This window comes from Entelurus aequoreus, linkage group LG16 (genome assembly GCF_033978785.1).
Source record: "Entelurus aequoreus isolate RoL-2023_Sb linkage group LG16, RoL_Eaeq_v1.1, whole genome shotgun sequence".
Lineage (NCBI taxonomy): Eukaryota > Metazoa > Chordata > Actinopteri > Syngnathiformes > Syngnathidae > Entelurus > Entelurus aequoreus.
In genome coordinates this window covers 3,068,788-3,090,345 of record NC_084746.1, presented here as the reverse complement: position 1 = coordinate 3,090,345, position 21,558 = coordinate 3,068,788, and the positions used below count along the sequence as shown (strand labels likewise).

Below are 21,558 nucleotides of genomic sequence, written 5' to 3'. Positions count from 1 at the left end.
GACATCCTCGGCTCAGATCCCACATTAGGGCAAGGAAAAACTCAATGGGACAATGGGAAACCTTGGCGGGGACCGCAGATGTGGGGACCCCCCCCTGGGCGACCAGTGCAATGGACGTCTAGTGGATCTAGCATAATATTGTGAGAGTCCAGTCCATAGTGGATCTAACATAATAGTGAGAGTCCAGTCCATAGTGGATCTAACATAATAGTGAGAGTCCAGTCCATAGTGGATCTAACATAATAGTGAGAGTCCAGTCCATAGTGGATCTAACATAATATTGTGAGAGTCCAGTCCATAGTGGATCTAACATAATAGTGTGAGAGTCCAGTCCATAGTGGATCTAACATAATAGTGAGAGTCCAGTCCATAGTGGATCTAACATAATAGTGTGAGCGTCCAGTCCATAGTGGATCTAACATAATAGTGTGAGAGTCCAGTCCATAGTGGATCTAACATAATAGTGAGAGTCCAGTCCATAGTGGATCTAACATAATAGTGAGAGTCCAGTCCATAGTGGATCTAACATAATAGTGAGAGTCCACTCGATTGCTTAATGTAACATGCCTCGTAAAAAGAAAAAAAACATTTCGATATAAAATACTCGATTTCCGCAGGGTCGTAAAAAGTCTTAAATCCAACAATTTGGATTTAAGGCCTTAAAATGTCTAAAAATCTCATAAAAGCAATATGATTTTGAAACAAAGTTTACTTAAAACATGCATAAACGTCTTGCTTTTAAATGTTTTGATTTTTGAGGACGCTATATAACGTAACTACAATACAGAACTAAAGTAGGCTACCTGTGCTGCCCATTCAGAATTTATCGCGCACCATCAGCTAGTGGGTGGTGCGCGCATAGTGGTGTGTTGTTACAAGCTTAGCATAGCGGTGGATAAAACTAAAAGGAAGCCAACAACAAAGCCAAATGACATGCATGAGATGGGCAAGTGCAAGTTGTCAGGTTCAAACACTGATGACATCTATTAAACAGACAAGAAGCAAGGAATCATGCAGAGACAGAGTTCAATTTGGCTCAATGAGGAGAGACGTATTGGGCTGTACTCTTAGTTACAGATCCGGAGCATTTACAGTAGCTGCATAATACACCATGCTAATCACTCTGTCCATAGGAAGCAGCTGGAGATGCGGCTGCAGCCGGGCGGGGTTGAATTCCTTGCGGCGGTGGCGCAAGAAGTGGCGTCTCAGGTCCAAAAACACAGTCGGAGGGAGTCTGAGTTGAAGGAGACGGCGGAGGAAAGCAAGAAGGCGTATGCAGCCTTGGAGGATGAATTCCGCATGGCGCTAACCATCGAGGCGTCACGCTTCTCCGAGGTCTGCCATACAAATAACTCCCTAACTACTGTTGTATTACATTTGCTCGCTAGAGTCCTGTATTTTCCTCGTCATTGATCGATAAGATGGTCCAAGCAGGTAGCACACTGCAAAAAGTCAGTGTTCAAAAACAAGAAACAAAAATGAGGGGTATTTTACTTGAACTAAGCAAAATTATCTGCCAATAGAACAAGAACATTTGGCTTGTCAAGACTTTGCAAAACCAGTAAAATTAGCTAACCTCAATGAACCCAAAAATACCTTCAAATAAGTATATTCTCACTAATAACAACTGTACTACTATATGAGTACGTATTTTCTATTGTTTCATTGAAAATAAAATAGCAAAGTCTATTTGGCTATCATTTGTTTTAATTATGAGACACAATTGTGTCAAAATTAGATAATTTTTTTTTTTCATGCTTGAAATAACAAATGATTACTTTAAAAAAGTAGTTTTATACTTGTGAGTGTTGATGACACAGCTTTGCAACAGTTGATATTCTAGTTTCAAGCAGGTTTTACTCAATATAGGTCAAGGGTCACCAACGCGGTGCCCGCGGGCACCAGGTAGCCCGTAAGGACCAGATGAGTAGCCCGCTGGCCTGTTCTAAAAATAGCTCAAATAGCAGCACTTACCAGTGAGCTGCCTCTATTTTTTAAATTGTATTTATTTACTAGCAAGCTGGTCTCGCTTTGCCCGACATTTTTAATTCTAAGAGAGACAAAACTCAAATATATATTGAAAATCCAAGAAAATATTTTAAAGACTTGGTCTTCACTTGTTTAAATAAATTCTTTTTTTTTTTTTACTTTGCTTCTTATAACTTTCAGAAAGACAATTTTAGAGAAAAAATACAACCTTAAAAATGATTTTAGGATTTTTAAACACATATACCTTTTTACCTTTTAAATTCCTTCCTGAAAATTTAAATCAATGTTCAAGTATTATTTTATTTTTTTATTGTAAAGAATAATAAATACATTTTAATTTAATTCTTCATTTTAGCTTCTGTTTTTTTCGACGAAGAATATTTGTGAAATATTTCTTTAAACTTATTATGATTAAAATTCAAAAAAAATATTCTGGCAAATCTAGAAAATCTGTAGAATCAAATTTAAATCTTATTTCAAAGTCTTTTGAATTTCTTTTAAAATTTTTGTTCTGGAAAATCTAGAAGAAATAATGATTTGTCTTTGTTAGAAATATAGCTTGGTCCAATTTGTTATATATTCTAACAAAGTGTAGATTGGATTTTAACCTATTTAAAATATGTCATCAAAATTCTAAAAGTAATCTTAATCAGGAAAAATTACTAATGATGTTCCATGAATTATTTTTTTTATTTTTTCAAAAAGATTCGAATTAGCTAGTTTTTCTCTTCTTTTTTGAAATTGAAGATAAACTATGTTTAAAAATTTAATTGTCAATTTTTTCGTGTTTTCTCCTCTTTTAAGCCGTTCAATTAAGTGTAAATATCATTAATTATTAATAATAACATAGAGTTAAAGGTAAATTGAGCAAATTGGCTATTTCTGGCAATTTGTTTAAGTGTGTATCAAACTGGTAGCCCTTCGCATTAATCACTACCCAAGAAGTAGCTCTTGGTTTCAAAAAGGTTGGTGACCCCTGATATAGGTCATCAAATCTCAGCAACAAGCTGTAATATCTTACTGAGATCATTTAGGACCAAAACACTTAAAACAAGTAAAACACTCTAACATAAAATCTTATGTATGGCCGCGCAAGTCCTGGGATGCTCAAAATGTCCATAACACACCCAGCCGAGTCCCACGGGGACGGGGGATAAATGTTGGAAAAGTCGGCAAAAGTCCCAAAAATGTTCATAACACCTACCCAGGTTCGAGTCCCACAAATCCCGCCGCCGGCCGGGATGCCCAAAATGTCCAAAGCGCGCCCAGCAAAGTCTCACGGGAAGGCGGGGAGAAAAGTAAGAAAAGTCTGTAAAATGTTAAAAAATCACACCCGGGACTCGAACCTGGGTAGGTATTTTGAAAATTTTTGGGACTTTTGCCTACTTTTCCAACTTTCATCCCCCCTCCCCGAGGGACTCGGCTGGGTGTGTTATGGACATTTTGGGCATCCCGGGACTTGCGCAGTCAGCGGCGGGACTTGTGAGACTCGAACCTGGGTAGGTATTTTGAGGGACTTTTGCCAACTTTTCTCCCCCGTGGGTGCGTTTTGGACATTTTTTTGCATCCCGGGACTTGTGCGGCTGGCGGCGGGACTCGTAAGACTGGAACCCGCTGAGGTATTTTGGATAAAATTGGGACTTTTGACCATTTTGGCCACCTTTTCCCCTTTTCTTCCCAGCCTTCCTGTGCACCATTGCTGGGTGTATTTTGGACATTTGGACAAAAATAGTTTCAAGCATGTTTTACTCAATATATGTCATAAAATCTCAGCAACAAGCTGTAATATCTTACTGAGATCATTTAAGACCAGAGCCCTTAAAATAGGGGTGTCCAAACTTTTTCCACTAAGGGCCATACACGGAAAAATTAAAGCATGTGGGGGCCATTTTGATACATTTCATTTTCAAACCATAACAAAATATATGCATTTTTTATTTATTTTACCTTTAGGGGTCCCAGGGACCATAAAGGGTCTCAGTCATTAAAATGTTAAAAATAAGTCAGATTATTATTTTTTTTAAATTATTTAACGCTTACAGTAAATCTCTATATCAAATTCAAGTTGATATAAAGTAATACAAATCAAAAAAAAAAGTTTTATGGCTTTTCTGTCAAAAACAACTTAGTTTTTTTTATAGTAAAACTGAAATATGCAGTATTTAGTAATTAGAGCCCTAAAAGATCAATAATGCAGGACACCACTGATTTTAATTATTTCATATTTTTGAGTAATCACAGTGAAAAGATAAATAAAAAAATCACTAAATATATTTGGGATCCAAAAGGTGCCCCACTCATAAAGTGATACATTTTTATTAGGTTTTTCTTTTACTTTCAACACTTAAGTTACAAGATCAACTTCAGATATATCTGTCCATTTTATGCTGGAACTATTATTTTGTTTGTTTTATGCGCTTTTGTCAAAGAAAACTTTGATGTTTTTATATGGCTACTACACAATATATGCAATATTTACCACATAAAACATTTTAAAGTGAAATATTTGAAGTATTCGGAGACATGAAAATAATTCATTATAACATGGATTTTTTGTCATTATTTTTTTTTTGTTGAGCAATGGCAAAAAAAGAAAAATGAAGAAAGATAAAAGAAAAAAAAACAGCCTGCATTGCAGCTTTTGTGTCAACATTGCAACTTTTTCTCGTTAGATTTCACCTCATTCCACTTTTTTTAATGTTCTTTTTTATTTTTAAAATAGTATTTCCAGAATGTGTGGCGGGCCGGTAAACAATTAGCTGCGGGCCGCAAATGGCCGCACTTTGGACACCCCTGCCTTAAAACAAGTAAAACACTCTAACATAGAATCTGCTTAGTGAGAAGAATTATCTTATCAGACAGAAAATAAGCAAATATCACCCTTATTTGAGGTATTTCATCTTACTTAGATTTCAGTTTTTGCAATGCATTTACTTCTGGATGACCCATCCTATGTTCTTGCAGGTGAAGAAGGCCTGTGACAAAATGACTGCACAGCTGTCGGAGCTCAGAATGACCCTGGCTGACTCGCAGCTGACGGAGAAGAAATCTGCCTCCATGGTGCAGGATCTCACAGCCATAGTCAAGGAGCAGAAGAGGCGCATTTCAGACCTCATAAAAGAAAAGAGAGAAGCCGCAACTGAGCGTAAGGTAATGAATCGAATGATGACATCATTTTTTAAAACTGTAATGACTTATTTTTTTATATCTTATTTGTATTTTTATTTTTAAATGTATTTATTTATTTTTTGTCCTGTCCAGCTCCTCAGGCAAATCATATAGTAGATGTAGATGCCCGTATCGGCTGTTCAGATTTACTTTACAAAAGAGAAATGTAGGATACTTCTTTTGTTGCCTTATTTGTATTTGACTTTATTAAATGTATTTATATTATCATTTGGTGCAGCCGGGCCGGAGCAGGAGGGGATAGAAAGAGAAAAAAAGGGAGACCGAGGGGGGAATTGTGGGGACAAGAGGGGGATTAGACAGAGAGACAACAACAACAACAACAATAAAGCAACATCAGCAAATAGGATATGTACAAATATGATGGTAAAAGTGATAGCAAAGAAGCAGTTAGCGAGATAAATAATAATACAGAAATGACAATGAGCATTATTACACTACAGCAATACAAATACCAATAGCAATAGCGCTATTGATAATGAACAGTATCAATAATTTACCTCGATTATCAACAATATAGTTGTTTAAATGCAACAATGCATATACGTAACAATAACTACAGATACAAAAGAATGCAGAAAAATGGAGGGGAAGAAAGAGAAGCAACTTATATTAACCTTGTAAATTGTTATAGTATCAATAGGTTAAGCTTTGTCAGTGTGCCGTGTGTTATCCAGTTTACCCTAGAGCGGGGGTCGGCAACCCGCGGCTCTAAAGCCGCATGCAGCTCTAGAGCCGCATGTCTGTAGCGCCGCCCTAGTGGCTCCCTGGAGCTTTTTCAAAAATGTATGAAAAATGAAAACAATTTTTGTTTTAATATGGTTTCTGTAGGAGGACAAACATGACACTAATTGTTATAAAGCACACTGTTTATAGTAAACATGCTTCACTGATTGGAGTATTTGGCGAGCACCGTTTTGTCCTACTAATTTTGGCGGTCCATGAACTCACCGTAGTTTGTTTACATGTATAACTTTCTCCAACTTTCTAGGACGTGTTTTATGCCACTTCTTTTCTGTCTCATTTTGTCCACCAAACTTTTAACATTGTGCGTGAATGCACAAAGGTGAGTTTTGTTGATGTTATTGACTTGTGTGGAGTGCTAATCAGACATATTTGGTCACTGCATGACTGCAAGCTAATCGATGCTAACATGCTATTTAGGCTATCTTTATGTACATATTGCATCATTATGCCTCATTTGTAGGTATATTTGAGCTCATTTAGTTTCCTTTAAGTCCTCTTAATTCAATTTATATCTCATGACACACTATCTGTATGTAATATGGCTTTTAATTTTTTGTGGCTCCAAACAGATTTGTTTTTGTATTTTTGGTCCAATATGGTTCTTTCAACATTTTGGGTTGCCGACCCCTGCCCTAGAGTAACAACGTTGAATTATGTAATGACTTCATAACGTTCATGTAATCAACGCCGCTCTTTCTGACAGAAGCGTGTTCAAGCTCTTGAAGCTGAACTGGATCAGGACCGCCGCCTCGGCCTTCAGTTGGAGATGCTGAAAAAAGAAAAGGCGGGTCTGTCATCCCAGCTTACGGCGCAGGAGTCTGTCATAGACGGCCTCAGGGCAGAGAGGAAGCTTTGGGGCCAAGAGCTCGCTCAGCAAGGTGGGAGAAGTGCAAAAGCACACTGCTACTTTCTGTCGCTCCTCTGGTGGATTCATATGGTGCAGCTCCTATAGTCTGAGCTGTATTTGTTGTCCTGCCTAGCAGCAGCTCCTATAGTCTGTGCTGTATTTGTTGTCCTGCCTAGTAGCATGAAGGACACAGCAGCTACTGTTTAGCTTCATTTAATCACAGTTGAGCGCCGTGAAGCCTCCAATTTAGCAGATGTGCATGGAGATGTAATGTAAATGTATGCACTGCAAAAAGCCAGTGTTCAAAAACAAGGAAAAAAAATACAAAAATGAGGGGTATTTTATTTGAACTAAGCAAAATTATCTGCTAATAGAACAAGAAAATTCGGCTTGTCAAGACTTTCCAAAACCAGTAAAATTAGCTAACCTCAATGAACCCAAAAATACCTTAAAATAAGTATATCCTCACTAGTAATAAGTGCACTTTTCTTGGTAGAAAAAAAGAGACCTTTTTGCTCAATATTTTGAAAAATATTCTTAAATGAAGTAAATGCTAGTGCCATTATCTTGACATAATGATATGCGCTCGGCATCATGATTTTTTTTTCATGCTTGAAGTCAGAAATTATGACTTTAAAAAAGTAGTTTTATACTTGTGAGTGTTGATGACACAGCTTTGCAACAGTTGATATTCTAGTTCCAAGCATGTTTTACTCAATATACGGTAGGTCATAACATCTCAGCAACGAGCTGTAATATCTTACTGACATCATTTAGGACCAAAACCCTTCAAACAAGTACAACACTCTAACATAAAATCTGCTTAGTGAGAAGAATTATCTTATCAGACAGAAAATAGGCAAATATCACCCTTATTTGAGATATTTCATCTTACTTAGATTTCGCTTTTTGCAGTGTGCAGGCTTCTTTTCCTTTCTGAAAACCACTTAAAGAACTAGAAATTTCCACCAAGGCTTGACGAGCACACTTTCCCCCTTCCTCTGAAAGACAACTGATTATCTAATGTCTTATAAGGTCGTCATTTGGTCTGACGTGTGTTAAGAGTTAGTTGTCCCGATAATTTGCTCCAAAACATGCCTAAATCATCGCTCTGTGAATTGTGACATGGTAAAGAAAGTAGCCAATCAATCAATCATATTTATCTGCTGTCAGGTTCAAACACTGACGACATCTAATAAACAGGACAAGAAGCAAAGAATCAAACAGAGACAGAATTCAATTTGGCTCAGTGAGGAGAAACGTGTACATCTGTACCCTTGCACAGTGTCATTACGCTCTGTCAAAATATTGCACGCCTCCTTCTTTTATTTGGACCTTCCCTGACCACATGGCAACAGCTGCTTCCAAAGGCACGGGGGTCATAAACAGCCATCGCCTTTGATTACAAAACAGTTCAAAAGAAAAGGTCGGTTCAAGAAAGAGGTCGTAGAAGAGTTCAAAAAAGAGGTTCGTAGAAGAGGTGTCTGGAACTTGGCCAGATCCTGCCTTCTCTCCGTTTTGTAGTTCTTGGGTTAAAACAATATATTTCTGTTGATTACAATACATGAAAGAAACAGAACACCTTCATGTTGCTTCCCCCCTACACTGTGTAGTTTTACAAGCCTTCTTCTTGGTAGGTTCAAAGACATGTTTTGACTTCTCGCCGGGAACTCATTTCCAGACACAAAGTATTGTGATAACTTAGATACAATTATTCTGACATCGGCAACAAGTTGAAAAAAAGTACACTTACATTTACCAATTTAACAAGTCCAAAAAGGAGTAAAGCTTGTCCGATATTGTTATCAGGCCGTCATCTTTTCACAGTTCAAGACCAATCAAGAACCAAAAAAAGCCATTATGTTGAGAACGTACTAACTCATTCAGTAGATGATAGTCTGTGTGTACACCATCTCCATGATTCTTTCCACAGTCTTTTTATTTATTGATTGATTTATTTTTTTAGTGCGGGATTTTTCTCTCAAAAAATACTCCAAAAGCCAAAGACCATCTTCATTCCCTCTCCTCGTACGTCCTCTTCTAAATTGCCTGTTTTTCCGGTCGTTACTATGGTGATTGCCTTATCTTTCGTCTTCGATTTTGTTAGATCAGGTTTTTTCACACAAGATTTTGTGATTGTGGGACTAGAGTCTCGATCGGTGATATTGTAACACACCTCGCACATGTACATCAACACTGCTCAATGCTTGATTTTGTATCTTTATGTGAGGAATCTGCAACAGATAAATAATCTGTCAGGTTTAGAATCTTTGTGTGTATCAGCCTCATCTAATTTTCTCATCTAGAAAAACAAAAATCATTAATAATGTTGCCAGAAGAGAAACCGTATTTGGTAACTTCAACTTTGAACCATAGGATTTGTTGTTTTAAGACAATAATGGAAAAGGTTGTACTTAAATATAAGTTATGTGTATATTTTAAATTTTAGGAAGTAAAAATTCATTAAAACAATTCAAATGTTTTGATTTGCAAGAATACTATCAAGTCCTGCATTTACAAAAAAACTTACGACAACATAATTCATTTTAATTTTTAACATTCAAAGATTAAACTGTCAGGTTCAAACACTGATGGCATGTATTAAACAAGACAAGAAGCAAGGAATCAAACAGAGACAGAATTAAATGTGGCTCAGTGAGGAGAAACGCGTACATCTGTACCCTTGTTCAGTGTCACTACGCTCTGACGAAAGATTGTTTGGACTTTTATTTGGACTTTCCCTGATAACATGGCAACAGCTGTTTCTAAGGGAGGGGGGGTCATAAACAGTCATCACCTTTGTTACAAAACAGTTAAAAGAAAAGGTTGTAAAACAGTTCAAAGAAGAGGTCGTAAAAACAGCCGTTGCCCTCGGTCACAGAACAGTTCAAAGAAAAGGTTGCCTTGAGGGGAGTCAGGCCCTGCTTCCTCTCCGCTTTGTAGTTCTCGGGTCAAGACAAAATCTTTCTGTGGATTACAATACATGAAAGAAACAGAACACCTTCATGTTGCTTCCCGTCGTATGCTGGAGTTTTACAAGCCTTCTTGGTAGGATCAAAGACAGCTTTTGTCTGCTAGCCGGGAACTCATGTCAACACAAAGTTTTGTGATAACTTAGGTACAATTATTCTGACATAAACTTTGCTTGATTATTACCTATGCCAAAAGGATATGTAATCGTTGCCGTTGGTTTGTCTTAGTTAGTTAGTTAACTGCATAACTTAAAAGTTTATAGGCGGATTTTGATGAAACTTTCAGGAAATGTCCCAAATAGGATAAGGGACAACTGATTATATTTTGAAACTGATTCTGATTATTCCTTCTACATTACAGTATGTTTAGGTGTCTATGTGTGTCTGTGTATGCTACACAGATCTTTGCTGCACGTCATTGTTGACTTTCCTGTGTATGGACATGTTTACCAGGAGCGTCCCTGGCTCAGGACCGTGGCCGCTTGGAGTCCAGAGTCGAGGTGCTGGGCGCTGAGCTGGAGGCGCAGAAGAAGCAGAATGACAAGAGCGACGACTCCCTCCGAATCAAAAGCAAAATCATAGAGGATCAAACCCAAACCATCCGCAAGCTCAAAGAGGTAGAGGAAGTGACGCTCACAGTGCAAACCTCTTCAACTTAAAGGCCTACTGAAAGCCACTACTAGCGACCACGCAGTCTGATAGTTTATATATCAATGATGAAATCTTAACATTGCAACACATGCCAATACGACCGGGTTAACTTATAAAGTCACATTTTAAATTTCCCGCTAAACTTCCGGTTGAAAACGCCTTTGGATGATGACGTATGCGCGTGACGTAGCCAGTGAAACAGAAGTATCGGTAGCCCATTGAAGCCAATACAAAAAGCTCTGTTTTCATCTCAAAATTCCACAGTATTCTGGACATCTGTGTTGGTGAATCTTTTGCAATTTGTTTAATGAACAATGGAGACTGCAAAGAAGAAAGTTGTAGGTGGGATCGGTGTATTAGCGGCTGGCTATAGCAACACAACAAGGAGGACTTACTTGGATAGCAGCCGAGCTAGCCGCCAACCGCATCTGTGATCGGGTGAAGTCCTTCGTCGCGCCGTCGATCGCTGGAACGCAGGTGAGCACGGGTGTTGATGAGCAGATGAGGGCTGGCTGGCGTAGGTGGAGCGCTAATGTTTTATCATAGCTCTGTGAGGTCCGGTTGCTAAGTTAGCTTCAGCGTCGTTAGCAACAGCATTGTTAAGCTTTGCCAGGCTGAGAATTATTAACCGTGTAGTTACATGTCCATGGTTTAATAGTATTGTTGATCTTCTGTCTATCCTTCCAGTCAGGGATTTATTTATTTTGTTTCTATCTGCATTTGAGCCAGATGCTATCACGTTAGCTCAGTAGCTAAAAAGCTTCGCCGATGTATTGTCGTGGAGATAAAAGTCACTGTGAATGTCCATTTCGCGTTCTCGACTCTCATTTTCAAGAGGATATAGTATCCCAGGTGGTTTAAAATACAAATCCGTGATCCACAATAGAAAAAGGAGAGTGTGGAATCCAATGAGCCAGCTTGTGGTCAGAGCGAAAAAAGATATGTTTTGCACTGCATTCTAGTCCGTCACTCTAACGTTCCTCATCCACGAATCTTTCATCCTCGCTCAAATTAATGGGGTAATCGTCGCTTTCTCGGTCCGAATCGCTCTAGCTGCGTTGAAAACAATAGGAAAATATGAGGAAGCGAACAACTGACAACGTCACGCTACTTCCGGTACAGGCAAGGCTTTTTTTTATCAGAGACCAAAAGTTGCGAACTTTATCGTCGTTGTTCTATACTAAATCCTTTCAGCAAAAATATGGCAATATCGTGAAATGATCAAGTATGACACATAGAATGGATCTGCTATCCCCGTTTAAATTTAAAAAAATTCATTTCAGTAGGCCTTTAACATACCTTGCTGTGTAGACCCTGCAGGAGCGCGACGAGCTGGTCCGCAGGCTGCGAGACGAAAAAGCAGAGGCCCAAAAGACCTTCCAGCAGCAGCTCGAGGAGGAAACGTCTCAGATGTCCGATCTGATAGAACGTGTGGAACACCTCAGCCTGCGCAAGGAGGAGCTGAAGCAGCAGTTGGTCGACAAGGAGGAAGAAATGAAACACATTTACAGGTCAATTAAATCATTTTGTTTAGTAGGATGATCATCTCTTGGATTTACCTGGCAAAAAGTGTCAGGGATAGGGATGTATACCGAGTATTGACCGTTAGGATTCTGGATTAGTAATACGAGTATTTTCTTTGTCCAGCTGATCGTCATAACTATGACACACTGTCACATTCAGTTCAAGTGCCGCGACTGTGCATAAGAAAAGACAAGGGTTAGAGGTTAGGGATAGGGTTAGGGTTACAGTTAAAACTAACCCTAACCCTCTAACTCTAACCTCTAACCTTTCTAACCCTAACCCTAACCCCAAATCTAACCCTAACCCTAACCCTAAACCTAACCTCTAACCTCTCTCACTCTCTCTGTAACCCTAACCTCTAATCCTCTCTAACTCTAACCCTACTCTAACCCTAACCCTCTAACCTCTCTCACTCTCTCTCTAACCCCAACCTTTATTCTCTAACCCTCTCTAACTCTAACCTCTAACCTCTCTTACCCTAACCCCAACACTAAACCTAACCATACTCTAACCCTAAACCCAACCCTAACCTCTCTCTCTCTAACCTTAACCTCTATTCTCTAACCCTCTCTAACTCTAACCCCAACTCTAACCCTATTCTAACCCTAACTCTAACCTCTAACCTCTCTCACTCTCTCTAACCCTGACCTCTAACCCTCTCTAGCTCTAACCTCTCTAACCCTAACACTACTCTCACCCTAACCCTAACCCTCACGCTCTCTCTAACCCTAACCTCTAACCTCTCTAACTCTAACCCTAACCTCTCTAACTCTAACCCTAACCTCTCTAACTCTAACCCTAGCCTCTAATCTCTGTAACCCTACTCTAACCCTAACCTTAACCTTAACCCTAACCTCTCTCACTCTCTCTAACCCTAACCTCTATTCTCTAACCTTCTCCAACTCTAACCTCTAACCTCTCTTACCCTAACCCCAACCCCAACTGTAACCCTAAACCCAACCCTAACCCTCACTCTCTCTAACCCTAACCTCTATTCTCTAACCCTCTCTAACTCTAACCTCTAACCTCTCTAACCCTAACCCTAACACTACTCTAACGCTCACGCTCGCTCTAACCCTAACCTCTAAACCTCTCTAACTCTAACCTCTCTAACTCTACTCTAACCCTAACCTCTCTAACTCTAACCCTAACCCTAACCTCTCTAACTCTAACCCTAACCTCTAACCTGTCTAACCCTAACCCTACTCTAACCCTAACCCTACCACCCACCCCCTACTCCTAAACCTAACCTCTAACCTCTCTCACTCTCTCTCTAACCCTAACCTTTATTCTCTAACCCTCTCTAACTCTAACCTCTCTTACCCTAACCCTAAACCCAACCCTAACCCTCACTCTCTCTAACCCTAACCTCTATTCTCTAACCCTAACCTCTAACCTCTCTCACGCTCTCTTTAACCCTAACCTCTAACCCTCTCTAACACTAACCTCTAACCTCTCTAACCCTAACCCTAACACTACTCTAACCCTAACCCTCACGCTCTCTCTAACCCTAACCTCTAACCCTCTCTAACTCTAACCCTACTCTAACCCTAACCTTAACCCTAACCTCTAACCTCTCTCACTCTCTCTCTAACCCTAACCTCTAACCCTCTCTAACTCTAACCTCTAACCCTAACCCTAACACTACTCTAACCCTAACCTCTCTAACTCTCTCTCTAACCAGCAAATTATTACATATGGCACCTTTAAGACTTTATAAACAAGTTGTGTCAACGTTCCCTACACATCTGCTGCATGGTAACTCTCAGTCCTCGCAGCTGACGGACGGACTCTAGCTGCACGTTCAAAATGAAACCACAACATCAAATATTATTGTCCTCCAACAGCATTGCGCTCTTAAACGCACACGAGACTCCACGGAAGTAGAAGCGATTGAAATGAAGTGAAACGAAGCGATTGGCTCTGTTTTTACTCGTAGGGAACATTTTCAAAGCAAAGTCTGTGTAGTCGCTGCCATGTGTCCTTGAGCCTAACGGCGCCAGTGTGCAGCCGCTGCTGCGCCTCAATTTCCAGGAAGTAAGCAGTGTTGCCTAAAATGCATTAATAAATGATTTGTAGAGATATTACTAACCGTCTAGAACAGGGGTGTCGAACTCAAATACAGAGTGGGCCAAAATGTAAAACTGAACAAAGCCGCGGGCCAAGGTTGAACAAATTAACCTTTTAATAAGGACCCACACAAGTTTTGCATTGAATATTGAACAAGCAAGGCTTAAATAACTTTATAGTGACATGCAAAATCCAGTTTCAAATAATAATAATAATAATAAAAAAATATAAATGGCATATCAAATACAATTTAAATAAAAATGTAATGCCTCTTTTCTATTTGCAGCCTTCTGAGGTAAATATCAACATTAACTTTTTCCACAGGCTAATAAATTTGAAAATAAAATAACAATGAATAAAACAACCATTCAGGACTTTAAACTGCTCAGTTTGCAACACACTGATCTAATCTGATGTGCCCAAGCCAGATACCTGCCATCTTTTCTGGGATGCTAGTTCAGCTTTGAGCTGAGGCAACCTTCATTATCGAACGAAGGTCTTCCTCAGTCATTATATCTCATAGTCCACCCGGACCACAGTCTTGGGGGCGTGCCTTAAAGGCACTGCCTTCAACGTCCTCTACGAGCTGTCGTCACGTCCGCTTTTCATCCATTCTAACAACGTGCCGGCCCAGTCACAAGAATGTGCGGCTTCTGCACGCACACACACGTGAATGCAATGTATACTTGATCAACAGCCATACAGGTTACACTGAGGGTAGCCGTATAAACAACTTTAACACTGTTAGAAATATACGCCACACTGTGAATCCACACCAAACAAGAATGACAAACACATTTTGGGAGAACATCCGCACCGTAACACAACATAAACACAACAGGACAAATACCCAGAACCCTTTGCAGCACTAACTCTTCCGGGACGCTACAAAATACACCCCCCCGCTACCACCATGGTGGTGTTGTGGTTTTCGGTCAAGGATTTTGAGCGATTGTTTGTGCAAAGTTTCCAATGGCCTCAGTGTCATTTTGCTTGCCTGTGACCAACATGTTATACAATAATACAAACGAGACATAATCATTGCTCTGAAATAAGTTTGAGCTGCTTGATACATTTGAACATTTTTATGTTGTATTTAAGACTCTGGCACATCTGTTTCATATGTTTTTTAAAGCCAGCGTTGGGTCTAAAATGACACCCAGGTAATGATATTCACTAACATTTTGTATTATTTCCTTATTAAGTTATATTTGGAAAGGATGACATTTTATATTTGTTTACAAAATACATTACTGCCGTTTTCTTAATGTTTAATGTAAGACAAGAGTCATGTACCATGCCATACATTAATATTGTTTTTAGGGATGTCCGATAATGGCTTTTTGCCGATATCTGATATTCCGATATTGTCCAACTCTTTAATTACCGATACCGATATCAACCGATACTGATATCAACCGTCAGTCGTGGAATTAACACATTATTATGCCTAATTTGGACAACCAGGTATGGTGAAGATAAGGTACTTTTTAAAAAAATTAGTAAAATAAGATAAATAAATTAAAAACATTTTCTTGAATAAAAAGGAAAGTACAACAATATAAAAACAGTTACCGGGTACATAGAAACTAGTAATGAATGAAAATTAGTAAAATTAACTGTTAAAAGTTAGTACTATTAGTGGAGCAGCAGCACGCACAATCATGTGTGCTTACGGACTGTATCCCTTGCAGACTGTATTGATATATATTGATATATAATGTAGGAAGCAGAATATTAATAACAGAAAGAAACAACCCTTTTGTGTGAATGAGTGTAAATGGGGGAGGGAGGTTTTTTGGGTTGGTGCACTAATTGTAAGTGTATCTTGTGTTTTTTATGTTGATTTAATTAAAAAAAAAAAAAACAAACAAAAAAACGATACCGATAATAAAAAAACCGGTACCGATAATTTCCGATATTACATTTTAACGCATATATCGGCCGATAATATCGGCAGGCCGATATTATCGGACATCTCTAATTGTTTTACTTTATTATTTATCTTTTTTTTTACTATTTTAATTGTTACCGGTATTATAGGGACAAGCAGTAGTAAATGGATGGATGGATTTACTGAGTGTAATTGTAATGAATAGAAACAAAGTAATGGATCTGTGTGGTCTTTACAAGATGACGACGTAACAAGACCTAAAACTAAATATTTCCCTGTTGTGAGATCTTACATCATAATGTTGTTGGTGCACAACCTCTTGTGCTAGTAAAAATGCTAATTTATAAAAATACATTTTTTTACATCTTTGTTTATAAAAAATACATTTAGTCCTGATGAATACCATTATCGCTATTGGTATTGGTGTCGATGAAATCCTAACAATGTACCTCCCTAGGCAGGAGAAGGCTCAGATGCTCACCCAGCTGGAGAGCAAAGTGAAGGGCATGAAGGACAACTTTCACAGCAAGGAACGCTCGCTTGTGGAAGAGCGAGACAACGCCACAGAAGCCCACAGGTCCGCTGGCACTCACGTTGAGAGGGTTTGCGACAAATGTTTCACCATCGTGTCATCCCTCAGAGCTGCGATGGAGAAACTACACTGCATGGACGAAGCGTTACATCTGCAGCTGGAGTCCGTACGGGCCGCCCATCAAGCTGAGCTGCTTCAGCTGGCCAATGACAAGCACAGACAGATAGAACTGGCCAATCAGAAGGTAACTTAAGAGAACCTGGCTGTGTTTCAATCAGCGCGCTTCCGCAGTTACGCTAATCATTTTGCACAAGCGTGCAGCGATGGAGCCTAACCACGCTCAATCATTGCCACCTTGGCTACGTAGCGCAGCGTTTTTCAACCTTTTTTGAGCCGAGGCACATTTTTTGCGTTGAAAAAATGCGGAGGCACACCACCAGCAGACATCATTAAAAACAAACCTCAGTTGACAGTAAAAAGTCGTTGTCGCAATTGTTGGATATGACTTTAAAGCATAACCAAGCATGCATCACTATAGCTCTTGTCTCAAAGTAGGTGTACTGTCACCACCTGTCACATCACACCCTGACTTATTTGGACTTTTTTGCTGTTTTCCTGTGTGTAGTGTTTTACTTCTTGTCTTGCGCTCCAATCTTGGTGGCCTTTCTCTCTTTTTTTTGGTATTTTCCTGTAGCAGTTTCATGTCTTCCTTTGAGCAATATTTCCCGCATCTACTTTGTTTTAGCGATCAAGAATATTTCAGTTGTTTTTATCCTTCTTTGTGTGGACATTGTTGATTGTCATGTCATGTTCGGATGTACTTTGTGGACGCCGTCTTTGCTCCACAGTAAGTAAGTCTTTGCTGTCGTCCAGCATTCTGTTTTTTTCGGATTATAAATTGCAGTTTTTTTCATAGTTTGGCCGGGGGTGCGACTTATACTCCGGAGAGACTTATGTGTGAAATTATTAACACATTACCGTAAAATATAGAAGAAGAAGCGGCACATTGTCTACCTTTAGAGTTGGCAGAGTTGTTTAGAAGCGACACCGAGGAAGAAGATTTCATGGGATTTGGCAATCAGGAGTGACAGATTGTTTGGTAAACGTGTAGCATGCCAAAGCACCCATTCTCATTAATGGCTCTGCTGTTGAGATAGTCCGTGATTACAAGTATCTAGGCACAATTTTAGACAATAAATATACCTTTGATGCCAACACTGACCGTATTGTATATAATCAAGGTGTGCCAAAAGACCATAGGCACTACCTTGAACCCCCTGAACCAGATCTATCAGGCCAGAGTCATCCAGAAGGCAAAGGCCATTCTGGTCAACCCTCAGCACCCTCTCTTCTCAGAGTTCAGACCAGGGGTCACCAACCTTTTTGAAACCCAGAGCTACTTCTTGGGTAGTGATTAATGCGAAGGGCTACCAGTTTGATACACACTTAAATAAATTGCCAGAAATAGCCAATTTGCTCAATTTACCTTTAAGTCTATGTTATTATTAATAATTAATGATATTTATCTTTGTGGAAACACTGATCATCTTAATGATTTCTCACAATAAATATATATAGAAACATATAAATATCAATATGCAACACTTTATTTTTATATTTTCTCTAAGTGCAAATTTTTCAAATTGAAAATTTTCAAATGATCACTTCTAAGACAGTCTTGTGAAATCACAATATCCCATTTTAACTAGCGAGCCACTAAAATTTTTTAACAAATCATGAATTACTTTGCACCATGTTTGTACAAATAATAACTCATGTAAAATACAAAAGTCAACTCTCAAATTTTTAAATAAATCATGTCACACTTTGAACTGGACACCAAATCTATTATCTGTTTCTTTGTCAGTTAGTGAAGACCAAGTCTTTAAAATATTTTATTGGATTTTCAAATTCTATTTGAGTTTTGTCTCTCTTAGAATGAAAAATGTCGAGCAAGGCGAGACCAGCTTGCTAGTAAATAAATACAATTTAAAAAAATAGAGGCAGCTCACTGGTAAGTGCTGCTATTTGAGCTATTTTTAGAACAGGCCAGCGGGCTACTCATCTGGTCCTTACGGGCTACCTGGTGCCCGCGGGCACCGCGTTGGTGACCCCTGGTTTAGACTCTTGCCCTCAGGATGCAGGTACGCCCCTACTAATAGAAAGGCCAAAAACAACAGATACATAAGATCCTTTGTCCCCTCTGCTGTTGCCTTTATAAATGAGCTTCTTAAACAAGATTAGCTGCTATGCAGTCACTTTAGTGGGAAGCGACGTGTGATGATTAGTTTTTATTGTTTTACAAATGTTTTTAGTTTTTTAGTTTTTAGCTCAATGCCTTCATGATTGTTTGTATGTTGTTTGTATTTTATGTATTTGTATCTTGTTTTACTGTTGTACCTTGTTTTTTACTGTTGTACCTCGTTTTACTGTTGAACCTTGTTTTTAATGACTACTGCTGCAAACCAAATTGCCCCTCGGGGACAATACAGATTTTCTAAGTCTAAGTCTAAGCATGTTCTATATGTTATAGTTATTTGAATGACTCTTACCATAATATGTTACGTTAACATACCAGGCACCTTCTCAGTTGCTTATATATGCCTCATATAACTTACACTTATTCAGCCTGTTGTTCACTATTCGTGATTTATTTTAAATTGCCTTTCAAATGTCTATTCTTGGTGTTGGCTTTTATCAAATACATTTCCCCAAAAAATGCGACTTATACTCCAGTGCGACTTATATATGTTTTTTTCCTTCTTTATTATGCATTTTCGGCCGGTGCGACTTATACTCCGGAGCGACTTATACTCCGAAAAATATGGTAAATGGAGGTACTTCTGTGATGTGTGGTCACTTTTTGATTTTTTATTTCAGGTGTATGAAGTGGAGGAGGAGATGCGCCAGCTGCTGCTTGAAAACGAAAACGACAAAAGAACCATGGAGAAAGTGAACCGTCTTACTAGCGCAGGGGTCGGCAACCCGCGGCTCCGGAGCCGCATGCGGCTCTTTGACCAGTCTGATGCAGCTCAGCTGCATCCTTGCCGACCCTCCCGATTTTCCCAGGAGACTTACGGATCTCAGTGCCTCTCCTAGCAATCTCCCGGGGCAAATATTCTCCGATTTTCACCCTGACAACTTAATTAGGGGCGTGCTGTGATGGCACTGCATTTATTATCCTCTATAGCCTGTACACACAACGCGCCAGCCTGTCTACATGTTGTATGTAGCTTTTACTTGCACACGTAGGAGACAGCAAGGCATACTTGGTCAACAGCCACACAGCTTACACTGACAGTGGCCGTATGAAACAACTTTAACACTGTTACGTTACAAATATGCGCCACACTGTGAACCGACACCAAAAAAGAATGACAAACACATTTCTGGAGAACATCCGCACCGTGACACAACATAAACACAACACAACAAATACCCAGAATCCCATGCAGCCCTAACTCTTCCAGTCTACATTATACACCCCCGCTACCATCAAACCCCCCCCCCCCCCCCCCTCCTCCGTGCGTCGGTGCTGCTCGGCCATGGAAACCCATTCCACGAAGCTCTCTGGGTACTGTACGTGGGCTAATTGGAAGGTCACATGAAGTTTGGAGCGCCTTAGCAACTGACTGTGCAGAAGGTCTTTGCACTATGCGCTTCAGCATCCGCCGACCCCGCTCTGTCAGTTTACGTGGCCTACCGCTTGGTGGCTGAGTTGCTGTTGTTCCCCAAACTCTTCACTTTTCTTACAATAAAGTTGACTTTGGAATATTTAGGAACGAGGAAATTTCACGACTGGATTTGTTGCACAGGTGGCATCCTACGCTGGAAATCACTGCGAGCGGCCCGTTCTTTCACACATGTTTGTAGAAAGAGTCTCCATGCCCAAGTGATTAGGACACCTGATTCTCATCTTTTGGATGGGTGGCCAAATACTTTTGGCAATATAGTGTATATATATCGTACTTGCCAACCCTACCTATTTTCCCGGGAGAGTCCCGAATTTCAGTTCCCCTCCCGAAAATCTCCCGGGGCAACCATTCTCACGAATTTCTCCCAATTTCCACCCGGCCAACAATATTGGGGGCGTGCCTTTAGCGTCCTCTCTCACCTGAAACCTTCACCCTTTAACGGCCGCATGCTGTCCTCAGTCACGTCCGCTTTTCCTCAATATAAACAGCGTGCCGGCCCAGTCACATAACATCTACGGCTTTTGGAACTCAGTGCACACACAACAACCTATCTGGATTCAATGAGAGATTCCATAAGGAATCGGTTCGATAAGAGGATTCGCTAATGGCATCGACATCGATAATTTCTTAATGCACATCATCCCTATCCTCCTTTTATTTATATACATATATATATACACTACCGTTCAAAAGTTTGGGGTCACATTGAAATGTCCTTATTTTTGAAGGAAAAGCACTGTACTTTTTAATGAAGATAACTTTAAACTAGTCTTAACTTTAAAGAAATACACTCTATACATTACTAATGTGGTAAATGACTATTCTAGCTGCAAATGTCTGGTTTTTGGTGCAATATCTACATAGGTGTATAGAGGCCCATTTCCAGCAACTATCACTCCAGTGTTCTAATGGTACAATGTGTTTGCTCATTGGCTCAGAAGGCTAATTGATGATTAGAAAACCCTTGTGCAATCATGTTCACACATCTGAAAACAGTTTAGCTCGTTACAGAAGCTACAAAACTGACCTTCCTTTGAGCAGATTGAGTTTCTGGAGCATCACATTTGTGGGGTCAATTAAACGCTCAAAATGGCCAGAAAAAGAGAACTTTCATCTGAAACTCGACAGTCTATTCTTGTTCTTAGAAATGAAGGCTATTCCACAAAATTGTTTGGGTGACCCCAAACTTTTGAACGGTAGTGTATATATATATATATATATATATATATATATATATATATATATATATATATATATATATATATATATATATATATATATATATGTATATATATATATATATATATATATATATATGTATATATATATATATATACACATATATATATATACATATACACATATATATATATACATATATATATATATATATTAGGGCTGCAACAACTAAACGATTAAAATCGATTATAAAAGTAGTTGGCGATTAATTT

General features: G+C 39.2%; 1 protein-coding gene across 3 annotated transcripts in view; it reads left to right on the top strand.

The window, feature by feature from the left end:
* lrrcc1 (leucine rich repeat and coiled-coil centrosomal protein 1) overlaps positions 1–20,569 on the top strand; it is a 49,608-nt gene extending 29,039 nt beyond the window's left edge. Inside the window, exons 13-20 of one of the 3 annotated variants that reach the window (XM_062023799.1) lie at positions 1,134–1,335; positions 4,954–5,139; positions 6,629–6,800; positions 10,195–10,358; positions 11,704–11,903; positions 16,338–16,457; positions 16,521–16,656; positions 19,293–20,569. In XM_062023799.1, coding sequence (XP_061879783.1) covers positions 1,134–1,335; positions 4,954–5,139; positions 6,629–6,800; positions 10,195–10,358; positions 11,704–11,903; positions 16,338–16,457; positions 16,521–16,656; positions 19,293–19,511 — 1,399 coding nt within the window. In that variant the 3' untranslated portion in view covers positions 19,512–20,569. Of the gene's footprint in view, positions 1–1,133; positions 1,336–4,953; positions 5,140–6,625; positions 6,801–10,194; positions 10,359–11,703; positions 11,904–16,337; positions 16,458–16,520; positions 16,657–19,292 lie in introns of all 3 variants that reach the window. The other 2 variants (XM_062023798.1, XM_062023797.1) reach the window with 2 other exon arrangements.
* Positions 20,570–21,558: the final 989 nt, after the last annotated feature.